A 14712-nucleotide genomic window follows, 5' to 3' on the forward strand; every position below is an offset into this window, starting at 1 on the left:
TGTTTTAAATGTTTTCGGCTTTTGGTTTTATTGATTTTTTACTCGTCTTACTTGTGGGTAGATCTAATAATACAAATAAAAATGTTTGTTTATGTTTTGACGATAATAATGGGGATTAAAATTAAATGAGCATCAATATTTATGGACTTTCAGTGCAATATTTGCAAAGCCGCCTATTTTGTTTACTATATTTGAAGGTGGCGCCGTTTAGGTTAGGTTATTTGTTTACATCACGTAAATCGCATAATCCTGATTACGCTAGTGACCTTTATAGAAAAAATAACTGCAAGAAAATAATCAACAAGGCCAAATAAATTAAACCTGCCCGGGTATTTATTCATATAATTGTTTTTATTGAGCATGAATGACGTCATTGTTGATTAAAATGGGTCACATTACACTTTAAGTCTCGCCGTCGATTCGTTTGTTTATTTAGCGACATTCTCACACGTCGCGAATCTCGAATGCATTTCTGAGCAATTTACAAAACCGGTACGGTCTAGATTTTCAGAAAATCCCATTGAAAATCCCATTATTGTTCGGTATTGATTTTTTCCCGAGTGACACTTGAGCACGTTTTTCTACTCCCAGTTAATTAAATGCAACGGATTATCGCGATTGAAATTTGCATGTGGAGTGCAAAAAAGTCGGCATGAATATTTATTTATGTGATTGCACAAAATTGTTCGCTGAGCTGCGTTTAACAGTTTACACCGGGACGAAATCAAATGTAGTCAGGTTGGCCGAGCGGTCTAAGGCGCCAGATTTAAGCTCTGGTTCTCGAAAGGGAGCGTGGGTTCGAACCCCACACCTGACAGTCTTTTTTCTTGGTTTATTAATGATTTTTTTATATTTTTATTTGTGAAATTGTGTTTTCAAATGATTTTGTCATGAAATTATTGTTTTTTATTTTTTTTTTGCAGTCTTTAGACTTGATTTATTTGCACATTTGCAATTGGATTGAATTATTTATATTTTAAAAGGTGAATATACCTTTAAATCTCAGCCATGGTATATTATTTTAAGTTATTTAGTTGTTTTTTACTGAAATATTTCAATATTATTATGGTGAATCTGTAAAATGCATCAATAAAAATTTTGTTTAATGAATTTTGTCTTTTTTTGTTGTTTTTATCTAATAACTGAGTAAAAATTAAATAAATAAAACAAAAATTATTAACAACCAATAATAATTATATTTACAAAAATAAATTTATATACTAAAAACATGACTTAATAAATTTCCTGCCAATCCTGCTTGATTATATCTGACGTTTTCTCCCCCACCATCATTGCCACAGCATTCGTATGTGCTGACAAGCCGAAAGGCACGATACTAGAATCGGCAACCCTTAAATTGTTCACCCCGTGCACCTGCAAGCGGTTGTTAACAACCGCCCCCGGATCATTTTCCGGTCCCATTTTACAAGTACCCACTTGGTGGTGCAACGTGACAGCCAACAGCCTCAATGAACATTCCCAGTATTCATCAGAATTAAAGGGGTGGTGCTCACAACCGGGTGTGGGCAGAGGGTTCATCCTAGAACCAAGTTTTTGGAAGGCTTTCGTGTCGGACAGTCTTTGAATGAACCTAATCGAGGCTATGAAGGTTTTGATATCCTCGTTGTTGGGGTCTGTGAAGAAGTTACCATGTAGTAGCGGATAATCATGGGGGTTGGTGGTTTGCAGTTTTAAGTAACCAGAAGATTTGGGATGCAGAAGCATAGGCCAAATCGTCCAGTCGGGGATTTCCTCCACCCCTCCGAATTGTGCGTAGTAGATTTCATCTCGTATCTTGAAACCTCTGCGGAGGATTGAACCGTAGTCTGACTTTATGGAACCACCAGAAAATATCAACTCAATGTCTGGGTACTCCTCTTGATACCTATAAAATACTTGTAAATTCACCATGTTAAATTTGTTTTTATTAATGTCTTACTGGGCGATTTCAGTTTTGATGTATCCAATAGCTTCGACTCCTCCTAAACTTGTCATTGGTCCAGTACCGTTTAAAAAGAACGACAGAATACTTTTGGGGCTGAAAACCCTGTAAGGATTTAAGGTAATATCCCTGTTAACAAAAAATGACAAGGCGGGGAAGCACAGGTGATCCTGAAGGTTTTGACCAACAGGCAAATCTTTCAGTACTGGTATACCCAACTCTTGAAGATGATGAGCCGGTCCTACTCCACTTAACATCAATAACTGTGGGGAATTGAACGTACCAGCTGACAGCACCACCTCCCTTTTACTCCTGACGGAGTACTTCTTCCCCTTGACCTCATACTGTACCCCATAAGCCGTCTTGTCATGTTCATCAATCAGGATTTTTGTGACAAAAGCCTCGGTTAATATGTCTAAATTCTTCCGGTGTTTGATGGGCCATAAGAAAGCCTGAGCAGCACTGTGACGTTTGCCACGTTTAACAGTGCCTTGCACTCCGGCAACCCCCAAAGTCGGACCTGGGGCGTTGTAATCGATTTCCGGCAGACCTAGTTCGTTGCCCCCTTCGATGAAGACGTCCACCATCTCTGATCTGTAGGCGTTTTCGACGCTCAAGTAGCCTTTAGTATTGTGGTATCTGTAGTCGGCGTCTCGCAGTTTGGCGTTCTCTGATTTAATGTAGTAGGGGAGTACTTCTTCGTACGACCAACCTAAAATTCTCTCCAGTTAGAATCTTATAATTATTGATGTTGTTGTTGATTGTTTTACCTGGATTTCCTGCGGCCTCCCACCTTTGATAATCGTATCGATTGCCTCTTGTGTAAATCATGTAATTTATAGTACTGGTACCGCCCAATGCTTTGCCCCTAGGCCACGGCATTCGAGAATTAATAAATCCCAAGCCGGAAGTAGGTTCGTACTCCATCAAATATGCCCAGTCGTAATCAGTGTCTTGGTAATCAGCTGCGATGGTTGGAATGGATTGCAAAGGGCCTTCCGGCTGGCCAGCTTCCAAAAGTAGTACTTTCCAGTGTTTTATTTCCGATAATCGGTTGGCTATCACTGAGCCCGCAGATCCAGAACCCACCACAATAAAATCATACTCGGGATCTATAAAAATAAGTTTCAGTTTTGTTCTGGAAGGTTAAACGTAGTACCGTACCTGGATTGTTTTTGATACGCAGCTCCGGTGTGTTCAGGAATGAGTTCAGGTTTAGCATGCCCAGCAAGAATACGGGGATTCGGTTGACTTCATTGAAAAACGCACGTGCAGTTATGAGGATTTGTTCGTTGAATTTGATGCAGTCCAGATTTGGTACCACAAATAGAAACACGAGGAACAATGCGAGCTTCATTTTTCATCAGTTTCAAATGTTTGGCTCAACTATTGATCAAGTTGTTGCTGGTACTATGTAAGTACTACTTCTCCAAACTATTTTAAACAAGTTTATCCTGAATAATAAATTAATTAAAAAATATTACAATACAGAAACTTAATTGTTTTTAAGACTGGTACTGTACTTGTGGGATTATCAAATTTTTTAGTACTTACCATAGAATTGCTTTGAGAAATCCACACACATAAATTCACGCACGTAACTTATTAGATAAACTGACCGAATTATTCGAACAGATGTGTAGATTTTTTCCTCATCGCCCTTCTACCAAAAAATCAGCTTCTGTCGTAATACGCGTTAGGAAACACATTTTTGTATATTTTTACGGTCGGTGCGTTAGGATATCAGTCAAAAAAGTTTTAATTATTGCAGATCTGAGATGTAAACTTACGCAAATATGATAACACTTTCACTTGCCTCACGCATAACTAAAATCAATGTCGACACGGTACTAGATTAATCTGTGTCTCTGAAGTAGTACCACGGTATAATTTGTTGAATAATAAAAATGCAAAGACAAAAATAAGGTCGTTTATTTTAATCTCTCTTCCTTGATGATTTCGGCAGCCTTTTCAGCGATCAGTACCACCGTAGTGATCAAATGCCCCGAAACGGGTCGAGGAATGATGCACGCATCCGCAACTCTCAACCCCTCGAAACCTATGACTCGTAAATCGGGCCCAACAACGGCAGTAGCGTCGGTACCCAACTTGCAGCCTCCCATGTAATCGCCGAAGGACGCTATTAAAATTCTCGCTGCGCATTTCCAGTATTCCACACTTTTATATTTCATGTCCTCGCAAAGTGGTACCGGATACAGGGCGGAGTTCCACTGCAATAATAGGTTTAAAAAAAAATAGAACCATAATAAGTTACTTACGTTTTGAGGGTACATAATTTTCTCAATGATTTGCAACGCTTTGGCCATCCTTCCCACATCCTCCTCCTCCGCCAAGTACCGAGGATTGATCTTGGGGGAATCTAAGTAGTTACTGGATCGAAGTTTTATGTTTCCCCTCGATTTGGGTTGCAATAGTACCGGGAAAACCGTCATGGAAACTTTATTCTCCACTTCTCTAAAGTACTTGTTGTAGTACTGTTGTTGAACTTTGCCGAATTGCCACGGCATTTTGTTTTCTAAAATATTGGCAGCGAGCAATTCAAAGTCGGGCTCTTTTTTGCTTTGATTTATGTGCAAAAATCCTACAGATTCAAATCCTGCGATGCTGGTACTTAATTTTTTGTCTTTAAACGGCAAGGACATGTTTGTCAAGTAGCTCATGCCAAAGAACGTTATGTGATCAATTATATTGCGACCTACAGGTAAGTCAGTTACGAATGGTATGTCTAAATTTTTCAAATCTTTTTCTGGTCCTATTCCTGACAATAGCAAAAGTTTGGTGCTGCCAACAACTCCAGCAGTCAGTATTACTTCGATGTTACTTTTTATCCTTAACTCTCTGTGACGCGTACGCAGTTTCACACCTATAATCTTCCTGCTGTGTAACGTGGATATAACTTTAACCACAGTCGCTTTAGTTAAAATGTGTAAATTCGTTCTGTGACAAGCCGGTTCAAGGTACGACCTAAAAGTACTGTCTCTTTTTCCTTCCCAAACGAAACCTTTCAGCTGTCTGAACTCGCCTTGTTTTAATTTGTCAGCTCCGTTCATGAAAACCTTCGTAACGTCACTGATGTAAGGAGTACTGGTGTGTAACGGGAGTTCGTCTAGGTGCCGCTTCAATTTCTTCCAACACCAATTGCTGTTCTTACCGCGTATCCAGCAGGAATAATCGTGTTGATTTCCCGGGGAATAAATCATGTAGTCCAATTGAGAAGTTCCTACAATTATAAGATATACATAAAGCAAGATAGTACTACAAGAACTACCTCCCAGCACTTTCCCAGCAGGCCAATAAAAGCTCTCATCCTCAGACATGTTACAGCAGTGATGTTGCCGATTTAATTTGTAGTTCCAGTTGTATTTCAAGTCCTGGAAAAACTTACCGCCAGATCCGGGTACTGAAAACTTTGTTTTGGGAAAATCACCCGCCTCTATAAGCAACACCTTCCATTCTGTTACTTGTGATAGTTTTGCTGCCAACACACAACCTGCTGTTCCTCCACCCACTATTATAAAATCATAATTTGTTTCTGAAAATTACAAGTTCTACAAGAGTTTTATGGTGTCTAATGAATAGTACCAACTGTCGATGCCGTTTTTATTCGATGGTGACATGGTGAAGTTGTATTAATGCAGCTCAAAAAATTGAACACAAGTAGAACTATAAAGAACATTGTTAGAAATGTTAAAAATTGTTGCTTAAATTATATTAAATGGAGTACTGCGATAAATCACGTTTGAAACGTGATTGTTCAATGATGAATTTTTTATTGGCTGACGAAAATCATTATCTTCTTTTATGGTTTAAACATATGTTAATTACGTTTGAAACATTATTTGGTACTATTCCAAGGTAGTACTGATAGACTATTAATATTATATATTGGATATGGATAACCAATTAAAATATTTCATATTTAGACACGCGGAGAAATCTTAATAGTTTATGTGTTGACAACATTGACCGAGTACTACTTAAATCTGGAGGAAGTTACAAGCTGATTTTTGATTTAATTTAAAATATTATGGCTTGTTATATTTTATGTAATAAGTAGTTTAGAAATCGGAGATAAATTTGGATGATTTCTTCAATGTAAATTTTATTTGAAATAAAGCTTATTAATTGTGAAATTTACATAATTAATGCATTAATTTTACATTTAAAACATTTTAAAACCAGTACGTATTGTAGGCAATCTGAAATGCAACCTTTTTTGTTGTTTAACAAATGGTGGTACCAACTGAAACACGATTTACTTTGTAAAAAATGCTTTATTGTATAAAAAATAAATATTGTATACTTCAAAATATCAGTACTACAATCACTTCCAGGCTTCCTTAATCAAATCGGAGGCTTGTTCTCCAATCATCATCTCCACAGCCATGTAATTACCGGTAATTGTGACGGGAATGATACTTGCGTCTGCCACTCTCAACTTGTGCACTCCATAGACGTTCAATTTATTGTCCACGACCGCTGTGTGATCTCCCTTCGGTCCCATTTTCGCGGTACCACTAATCTGCCTCAAGTTATAAGACAAGTGTTTTATCTGGCAGATCCAGAAGTCTTTGGTGTCGAACTTGTGCTTGTCACAGCCTGGGGCACTGTGCGTGTTGATGTGTATACCCAATTTTTGCATGGATTCTGTTTGTGCCAACTTGATGGCGATCTTCACTCCAGCCAGGAGAGTTTCCAGGTCGTTCTCCTCTTCGTCTGAGAGTTGGTTGAGATCTATCAGAGGTGGGTGAAGTGGATTGTTGCTGTGCAGTTTCATGTGGCCTCTGGATTTAGGGTTGGTTAACGTGGGAATGATGCTGAAGCCCTTGTAGTCTTCCAGGTGTTTCCACATGTGATCGTAGACGTCCGGGCGGATGTTCAAGTACCTCAGGTGTTCGTGACCGTGGTTGAAGATGTCAGGGGTGAAGGATAGTTGGAGGTCTGGATAATCAGATGGGTCTTTCGACGCTTCGGACTTGACAAAGCCGATTACTTCGTTCGGTACTGCTGTTAATGGTCCCTTGCCGTCTCGCAAATATAGTACTACGTCGTCGTGGTTGTTGAACTTGTGGTGGTCGTGCGTGCTCGAGTTATAGATGAAGTTGAGGCCGTTGAAGCCCATGTGATCCTTCAGATGTTTGCCAACTTCCAAGTCACTCACGCACTCAATGTCGAGCTTTTTGAGATCCTCCAAGGGTCCGATTCCGGACAACATCAACAGTTGGGCACTATTAATGGCTCCTGCGGCTAAAATCACTTCCTTCCTGGCCTTTGCCACGAACAGTTTGCCAGCGTGTAAGTACTTAACTCCTGTGGCTTCTTTAGTGTGGGTACTGATTAGTATTTTAACCACTCGACTTTCGGGCCTGATTAGCAAGTTTTCCCGTTTCACGGCCGGCTCCAAATAGGCTTCAGCACTGCTGATCCTCTTGCCCTCCTTGGTGATGACCTGCGGTACTCCGAAGCCCATTTGGTGTTTGCCGTTGTAGTCGACGGTGTGGATGCCCAATTCCTCGGCTGCTCCCATGATGTGTTCCTGGAGGTGAGGTGTGGTGTAACGGGGGTTTTCTAAGTGGACGTGTCCTCCGTACTTATGGTACTTCCTGTCGAACGGATGGATGTACGCGTCCTCCAGTTTTTTGAATGTGTGCTTCACGTCGTCCCAGCACCAGCCGATGTTGTCCTTGTCCGCCCACACGTCGTAGTCCTTCGGGTTGCCTCTGATGTACAGCATGTCGTTGATGGCCGAACTACCGCCTAGGGCTTTGCCGTTTTCCAAAGTGCACTTGTTGTCAATCATTCCTAAACAGGAGTGGGATTGTGGCACTGTCTTGTAGCCCCAGGAGTACGGGGTTGTTTGCAGGTACTTTTGCATCTTGGGTACTTTGGTGAATTCGGTTTCGGGGGCTCCTGCTTCCAGTACCAGGATCTTCCATTCCGGTACTTCGGACAGGCGGTTGGCTATTATTGAACCGGAGGTACCGGCTCCAACTATTATAAAGTCGTACTCTTCCACGTCTGCAAACACAACAAAAGGTCATTCAAGTACTTCTTTAAATTAGTTGTTTTTCTTACCGTGTGTTTCTTCGTGTTCATGACAGATTTCCTCCTCGAATTGGTGGTGGTGTGACAGTTCATGCAGTTCGTTCAGCCCGTTTTGGAAACCCTCGATGTATTTCTGCATTAGTAAAAAGGGGGAGGATTGCACCCCGCAGAACAGGGTGAATATCAACGGTAACAACATGTTCGACGACTTGGTGAAGACTGTTGTGGCTCGTTTGTTGGCTTTTGGTTTTATACCTTGAGATCGGTTGGAAAATCCGTCGTCTTCTCAAAATCCACCGGATTTGCGTCTATTCCACCTATCATCAATACGAGTTCAGTACTGTTATTTCCGATCAACCGCAGCATATTATAATTAATTTTTTCGTGGAATGATTACTATCGAAAACAACAACAATTTATAAACGCTAATTAGTCGTATTAACAAGAAAACGCACGCAGAAAACTGGTTACCAGAGGTGGAGAGTACCGTGCTGATCTTTTTTCACTCAGACTGGTCTGAAACAGTCGGAGCGTCTTTAACGGGTTTCCAGTTTATCTGTTTATGCGTTCGTTTTTTTAACAGTGATTCACCGGGGCTTTTCTACCCGCTAATTAATTTTAAACTGTTTTAATTTTGCGGTCTGGTACTTTTACTAACGCCCGATCCAATGCCGTGCGGGGGGTTTTTTCGTTAGATTCATCGGAATTTTTGGGTTTTATGGACGAGTTTTTTTCCCTCAAATGTGGGACAATGGTTCTCGTTGTTTCGGTTAGTTTGTGCTCGATTTCGGTTTGTGGTACTACTTGTTGTTGTTGTGTTTTGATTCGTGGCCGGTTTGAAAGGATTTTTAATTAGGTTTGCTTGTTTGGATGTAAATTTTCTAAACAATGTACATATTATTTTGTGTTTTTGATTGTCTGCCAATTTTGTAAAGGTTTGTTATTCTCTTGTTATATTCTATAAAAAAAAACACGAAAATATCTACAAAAAATTATGTATCAGTTACATTTCAGTCTAATTAAAGTGTGCCTTTTAAAAAACACAGAAAAAATTAAATAAATTTAAAAAAATATATTTGTTTTTTAGGTTTTAATTGTCTAATTAATCCATAAAAAGTGTTTAAAGGTGTGTAAAATAATTAAAAACTCAAAAATCTTTTAAATAATACTGAATAAATTAAATAAGGTGCTAAAAATATTTGTTTTTTATGTTTTAATTCACTAATAAATCTATAAAACGTGTTTAAAATAACCAAAAATTATGAAATCTTCAATAATTATTCTAAAAATTGTTTAATAACTATTTAAAAAATAATTGAAAATGCTTAAGACAACGAAATAAAATCAGAATTCCTTAAAAATTTCCTAGTTTATTTTTATTATTGTCTAATAAACATGTAAAAATCATTTAAACGTGTTAAACAATAAAAATCTAAATGTTCTAAGAATTTGATATGTTTAACATTTTTATTGTTTAATAAATGTGTAAAATTTGTTTAGAGATAACAATGACACAATTAAGTAGATTTAAAATTGACTATTAAAAAATTTTTATAAAGGGTTAAATTATTAAAAATTTAAGAAAAAGTTAGTTTATAAATGAAACGTGATTAAATAATAAAAAAAATTAAAAAATTACATCAAAAGATGTAAATAAAATGATAAAAAAGTTTGAGAAGGTCAGTTTTAAAGAATGCATGTTTTATTTGTTTTCTTGATTATCTAAAAAATATGTAAATATTATTTAAACAATAAAAAAAGTTGTATAATTCAATTGTTGCTTATTTATTTGACAATTAAAGGATTTTAAGTAATTAATTAATGATAAAAACCAAAAATATGTTAAGAAATTCAAAATTTTCATTAAAGTTTTATGAACAAATGAGTTTAGATGAAAGATAATAATTAAAAAACATTAACATTGCAATTTATCAATGTATAAATATTCTAAGAAAATCTCTCAATCTGAAATCAATTCAGAGAACCGAATTAACATAAAGACGACCAGTTTGAAAGAATGCAAAGTTATACACACTTGTGTTCCAACAATTAATTAATCTTCAGCCTCTTGATCACACTGACACACATAAATTTTGCACGAAAACACAATACGATCATAAATGTATTTGTTAATAACAACTGGATGAATATGTTGCAAAACCCTTGTTTATAAAGGCCAAACATGAATTTATTATCCATGTGTATTGAATCATATAATCGTAGTTTCCCTCCCATGTATACGTATATATTTTTTTCTTTGTTTCAATGTCGCTGATTTTTTCCAGCTTATCATAGCGATAAATATTATGAAATCCCGTTAATAATATTCGTGCAACCATTAATTACGATTGTAGTGTTTGTTCTGGTAATTCCTCAGTGAATTAATTAATAATCATAATTGTTCTAGGATGTGTCAGCATTATTAAACAATTTTCCTAATTATAATAATAAAAAAATTTCGTTAATCGTTCAAAGCAGGTCGTTTAACCCGAATCGAAATGTTAATTTATTCAAATTATTTGAATTTATTTCTTCGTAACGTGGCCTCCAGCCCATCCAGATTTGTCACACCGCAAATGAAACCATTAATAATCAAATCGAGATAGTTTATTGCTGTTGTTTTGTTCACAGAACAAAATTGCCCATTACAATTCATGAATATGAACAAGTTTTTTTCATGCACCCGCGATTCCCGAAGCGTATAACAACAATTGCATTATTATACAGTCATCTTATCAATTAAAACGTATAGATGTTCTTTGTCTAGACGTGCCCGATGCAAGTATAATCAGTCTTGTTTCTTAAACTTAAGTTATTTAATTTTTATCCGAATGCCTTCTGATATCCTTTCCCTGGATCTTGTTGGCACTTCTCTTCCACTCGTCCTTGATCATGTCCGCCGCCTTCTCACCGACCATGTAAGCGGGCACGTTCGTGTGGGCCGTGGGTGGTGCCGGAATGATGCTGGTGTCCACAACCCTTAACCTTTTCACGCCGTAGACTTTCAACTTGTGGTCCACGACGGCCTCCGGGTCGTCGGGCGGGCCCATTTTGCACGTGGCCACCTGGTGGTGGAGCGTGGGGGCGAGGTGGCGCAGTGCGCACTCCCAGTACGCATCCGAGTTGAAGGTGTGGGATTCACAGCCCGGGATTTTTGTGGTGACCAGTCTGGAGTTGTATCTGGGCCAGAAAAATGTTCGGTAATACACAATGAAGGTGTAATTTAAGATGAACATACCTTTGCATGGCTGGAGTCTCGGATATCCTTTGTACTTCACGAATTGCAGCTATGAACGTCTTCATGTCCTTGTTTTCTGGGTCTGTGAAGTAGTTGCCATACAGTTTGGGCCAGTGGTACGGATTTCTGGACTTCAGCTTCAAATAACCGTAAGATTTTGGGTGCACCAACATGGGGATACCCTTAAAAAAACATAATTAGTGTTAGTTGCTTTTAGGTAGGCTTGGACCTTACCATCCAAGTGTATTTGTCCTCCAGAGGCTTGAATAAGGTGTTATAAATTTTATCGGTGACTCCAAACACTCTCCTGTTAATGTGTCCTCTATCAGTAGACAAACTTCCTCCAATAAACAACGTCTCCATATCCGGATACGGACTAGGATCATCGGACACGTTGGTTTTGGTGTACAACAAAGCTTCAACACCTCCAAGACTCGTCAACGGGCCTTCACCGTTAAACACCAATTTGACCAAAGAGCTGGGGTCGAAAGCTAAGTTTTGGTCATTAACTATGCTTTCGTTAACAGTGAAAACTTGTCCGAAGAACGTGATGTGATCATACATTTTCTTGCCAACGGGTAGATCTCTCAGAACTTTAATTCCTAACTCCTCCAAGTCTTCCTTGGGACCAATGCCACTCAGCATCAATAACTGGGGGGAGTTGAAGGCTCCAGCTGAAGAAATAACTTCCTTTTTGGCGTAGGCGTTGAGTAATTGCCTGTTTTTGACGTACTGCACCCCGTAGGCTGTGTTGGTGTCAGGATCGATTAATATTTTGACCGCACGAGCTCTTGTATGGATCTTAAGGTTGGGTCTGTGACGTACTGGGCGGAGGAAGGCTTTTTCTCCGCTGCATCTGACGCCTCGTTTCATCGTTGCTTGCACGAATGACACCTGAAACAAAAACAGGTTAATAATGGAATGCAGTGATAGATGAATTAGGTAGTACCCCCAATTGGTCATCTCCGTTGTAGTCCACGTACTTGTGTCCGGCTTGTTGGGCTCCCTGTACGAAGGCACGGGCTGACTCAGTTCGATATGGCACGTCCGTGACAGATAAGTACCCACCCCTGTTCCTGTAACCTGAGTCTTGGTACCTCACAGTGCTGTCCTCGGACTTTTTAAAGTAAGGTAGTACTTCCTCATAGGACCAACCAGGGTTACCTGCCAAGGCCCAACGATCGTAGTCCAGCTTGTTACCTCGCACGTGGATCATGTAGTTGATAATGGTGGTGCCACCCAAGGCCCTGCCACGAGGCCACGGCATTCTTTCGTCTATCAGTCCTAGTGACACGTTGGGTTGTTTCTCCATCCTGTAGTTCCAGTTGTAGTTGGTGTTTTGGAAGATGGGGGCTACGGCTGGAATATCAGTCAGGATGCTTGCCTCTTCTCCGACTTCCAGCAGCAAAACGTTCCATTCCGGTACTTCCGACAGGCGATTGGCCAAAACCACCCCGGCCGAACCGGACCCTACTATTATGAAGTCGAACTTTTCACCTTCAATCACCGGTTTCTCCTCTACAACAAACTTTCACATAAGAATGGAAAACTTTAAGGGCAAAAGGCCGCACCATAAAAGGCCCCACTACTCGGATAACTGTGGAAATGTTCCGGGTACAACAGTCTCGCCTGCCTGCTGACATATTCGTAGTTCCTCCCGAATTCGTTGAGCATGTCCTGCAGACCCTGGCCGGAGGCCAGCAGAATCGCATTCAGCACCAGCGTGGCCCGTAACATTGTCGTGTCTGCCTGCAATATATTCACGAGCAACGAGTCTTGAATCATTGATTATGCAAACTGGTTTAACTATTAATTGCATTAATACGGAGAGATTAAGATTCACCGAGCAATTTAGGACACATCCAGGAAGCGTTGATTCGATCGTTGTGCCAATGTTTGTTTGCAAAATTGACATTGGAAAGTTGCGGTTTTCAAAGGCCGCCTAGTCACCCTGATCTCGACGCTTTTTATGCATTTTCTCGGTCTTGATTTCAAAAGGAAATCGAGTTTGATTGTCCTTATTGTGTTTTTTTTTCTTATGGGTTCAAAAAAGTGTTATGTAAGAATTTAATGAGCAGTTATTTTTAATTTGTAAGAGCAGGAACCTCCAAAACTTGATTCGAAACAGATCATTATGTGAAAGTTCAAGAGGGTTTTTTGTCTTCACTTATTTGAAGAATATTCAAGAAACTTATTGACAATTTGTTCTCCTTTAAAAATGCCAAAATAATAACTTATTTAGCCATCTATTTTTATAAATATTTTAAATTGTCATAAAAATTAATGGGTGATTAAAAACTAGTTCTATTAAATGTGTAAGAGCAAAAACCTTAAGAAACTTCATTACTTGACAGTTCAGATGATTTTTTGTCATTACTCATTGGAAGAATATTGACAATTTTTTCTTCTTTGACAAAACCTTTGTAGAAATATTATAATTTGTTTAATTATGCATCTTTACTAATTTTCAAAACCTTGATTAAAAAAAAGATGATTTCAAGAAAGTCTGAGAATGTTTTTTGTCATCACTCATTGGAAGAACAATTAAGTAACATATTGACTATTTCTTCATCTTTGGCAAGAAAATTTATTGAAATTATTCATCGTCATCAATATGAAGAAACATTTTAAACTAAAATAGAAATGATATATAGACATGTTCTATTAAATGTGCAAGTGCAAAAACCTTCAGAAACTTGATGTGAAGAAACAAATCATTTCAAGAATGTTGTAAATGATTTTTTATTATGACACACTGGAAAAATATTGAGGTAACATATTGTAAAAATCACTAATTTTAACCTAAAAATAATGAAGAAACTCACCCTAATATAAAAGTTGATGCAAACACAGAAAACTTGAAAGTGAACAGTCTCGCCTTTTCACAGCATCACGAATTGCAGGTTCTTCACTCGTTGATTAATTTAATAAAAACCGGATTTTCACCTCCGGAACGTTTCGAGCATCTGCGTGCGGAGTAATGGAGCCGCGAGACCGAAAACTGGTGCTTTTATAACGAGAATTTTTCTTCCGATTCGTATCACGCGTTCTTTTGTTCATTCTAATTAATTATTAATTTGGTGTAATCGTTGTTTCGAGGGATTATTTATTGATTTGGTAGCAGGAAATGTGGCATTAAACAAGAATTTTGAATTGATAATGAATTGGTTCATTAATTTCCCACCAAACAGGATATATTGGAACATTTTAATGTCATGTCATTCTTTTGTCGATTTGCCGATGATGAAGCGTTTAGTGAATTAATTTTAAGGCAAAAATTATTTAATATTATTGATAAATTTAGTTTTTAGTTCTTGGAGTAGTTGTTATAGCTTCAAATACGTTTTGGAGTAGCTGGAGCTTTTGATAAATGTTATTCTCTTGGTTCTACTATAGGTTAACGTTTCCCTTGTTACTAAAAATTGCTAAATTTTGACAAATTATGGTAATTATTTTTTCCTCAGCT

At 38.2% G+C, this 14712-nt stretch overlaps 4 protein-coding genes and 1 non-coding gene across 5 annotated transcripts in view; 2 read left to right on the forward strand and 3 right to left on the reverse strand.

The window, feature by feature from the left end:
• Positions 1-14712, forward strand: part of LOC109597826 (flotillin-2-like) — a 76690-nt gene that overhangs the window by 201 nt on the left and 61777 nt on the right. The window lies entirely within an intron of this gene.
• On the forward strand, positions 734-817 carry Trnal-uaa (transfer RNA leucine (anticodon UAA)). Its single transcript has one exon. It is a non-coding gene; the product is annotated as a tRNA-Leu (tRNA).
• Positions 1228-3464, reverse strand: LOC109597820 (glucose dehydrogenase [FAD, quinone]-like). The gene is made up of 4 exons (XM_020013596.2): positions 3107-3464; positions 2713-3054; positions 1940-2654; positions 1228-1885 (listed from the first exon to the last, which is right to left on the reverse strand). Exons 1-4 carry the CDS (start codon positions 3297-3299, stop codon positions 1234-1236), a joined length of 1902 nt encoding a protein of 633 aa, XP_019869155.2. The 5' UTR covers positions 3300-3464; the 3' UTR covers positions 1228-1233.
• On the reverse strand, positions 6229-10184 carry LOC109597823 (glucose dehydrogenase [FAD, quinone]). Its single transcript, XM_020013600.2, has 3 exons — positions 10044-10184; positions 8039-8325; positions 6229-7981 (listed from the first exon to the last, which is right to left on the reverse strand). The coding sequence occupies exons 2-3, from the start codon at positions 8205-8207 to the stop codon at positions 6288-6290; spliced, it is 1863 nt and encodes a 620-aa protein (XP_019869159.1). The 5' UTR covers positions 8208-8325; positions 10044-10184; the 3' UTR covers positions 6229-6287.
• LOC109597819 (glucose dehydrogenase [FAD, quinone]-like) lies at positions 10598-14245 on the reverse strand. The gene is made up of 6 exons (XM_020013595.2): positions 14072-14245; positions 12818-12995; positions 12196-12764; positions 11481-12140; positions 11247-11428; positions 10598-11188 (listed from the first exon to the last, which is right to left on the reverse strand). The coding sequence occupies exons 2-6, from the start codon at positions 12981-12983 to the stop codon at positions 10825-10827; spliced, it is 1941 nt and encodes a 646-aa protein (XP_019869154.1). The 5' UTR covers positions 12984-12995; positions 14072-14245; the 3' UTR covers positions 10598-10824.

The sequence above is a fragment of the Aethina tumida genome, chromosome 6 (genome assembly GCF_024364675.1).
Source record: "Aethina tumida isolate Nest 87 chromosome 6, icAetTumi1.1, whole genome shotgun sequence".
In the NCBI taxonomy this organism is placed as follows: domain Eukaryota; kingdom Metazoa; phylum Arthropoda; class Insecta; order Coleoptera; family Nitidulidae; genus Aethina; species Aethina tumida.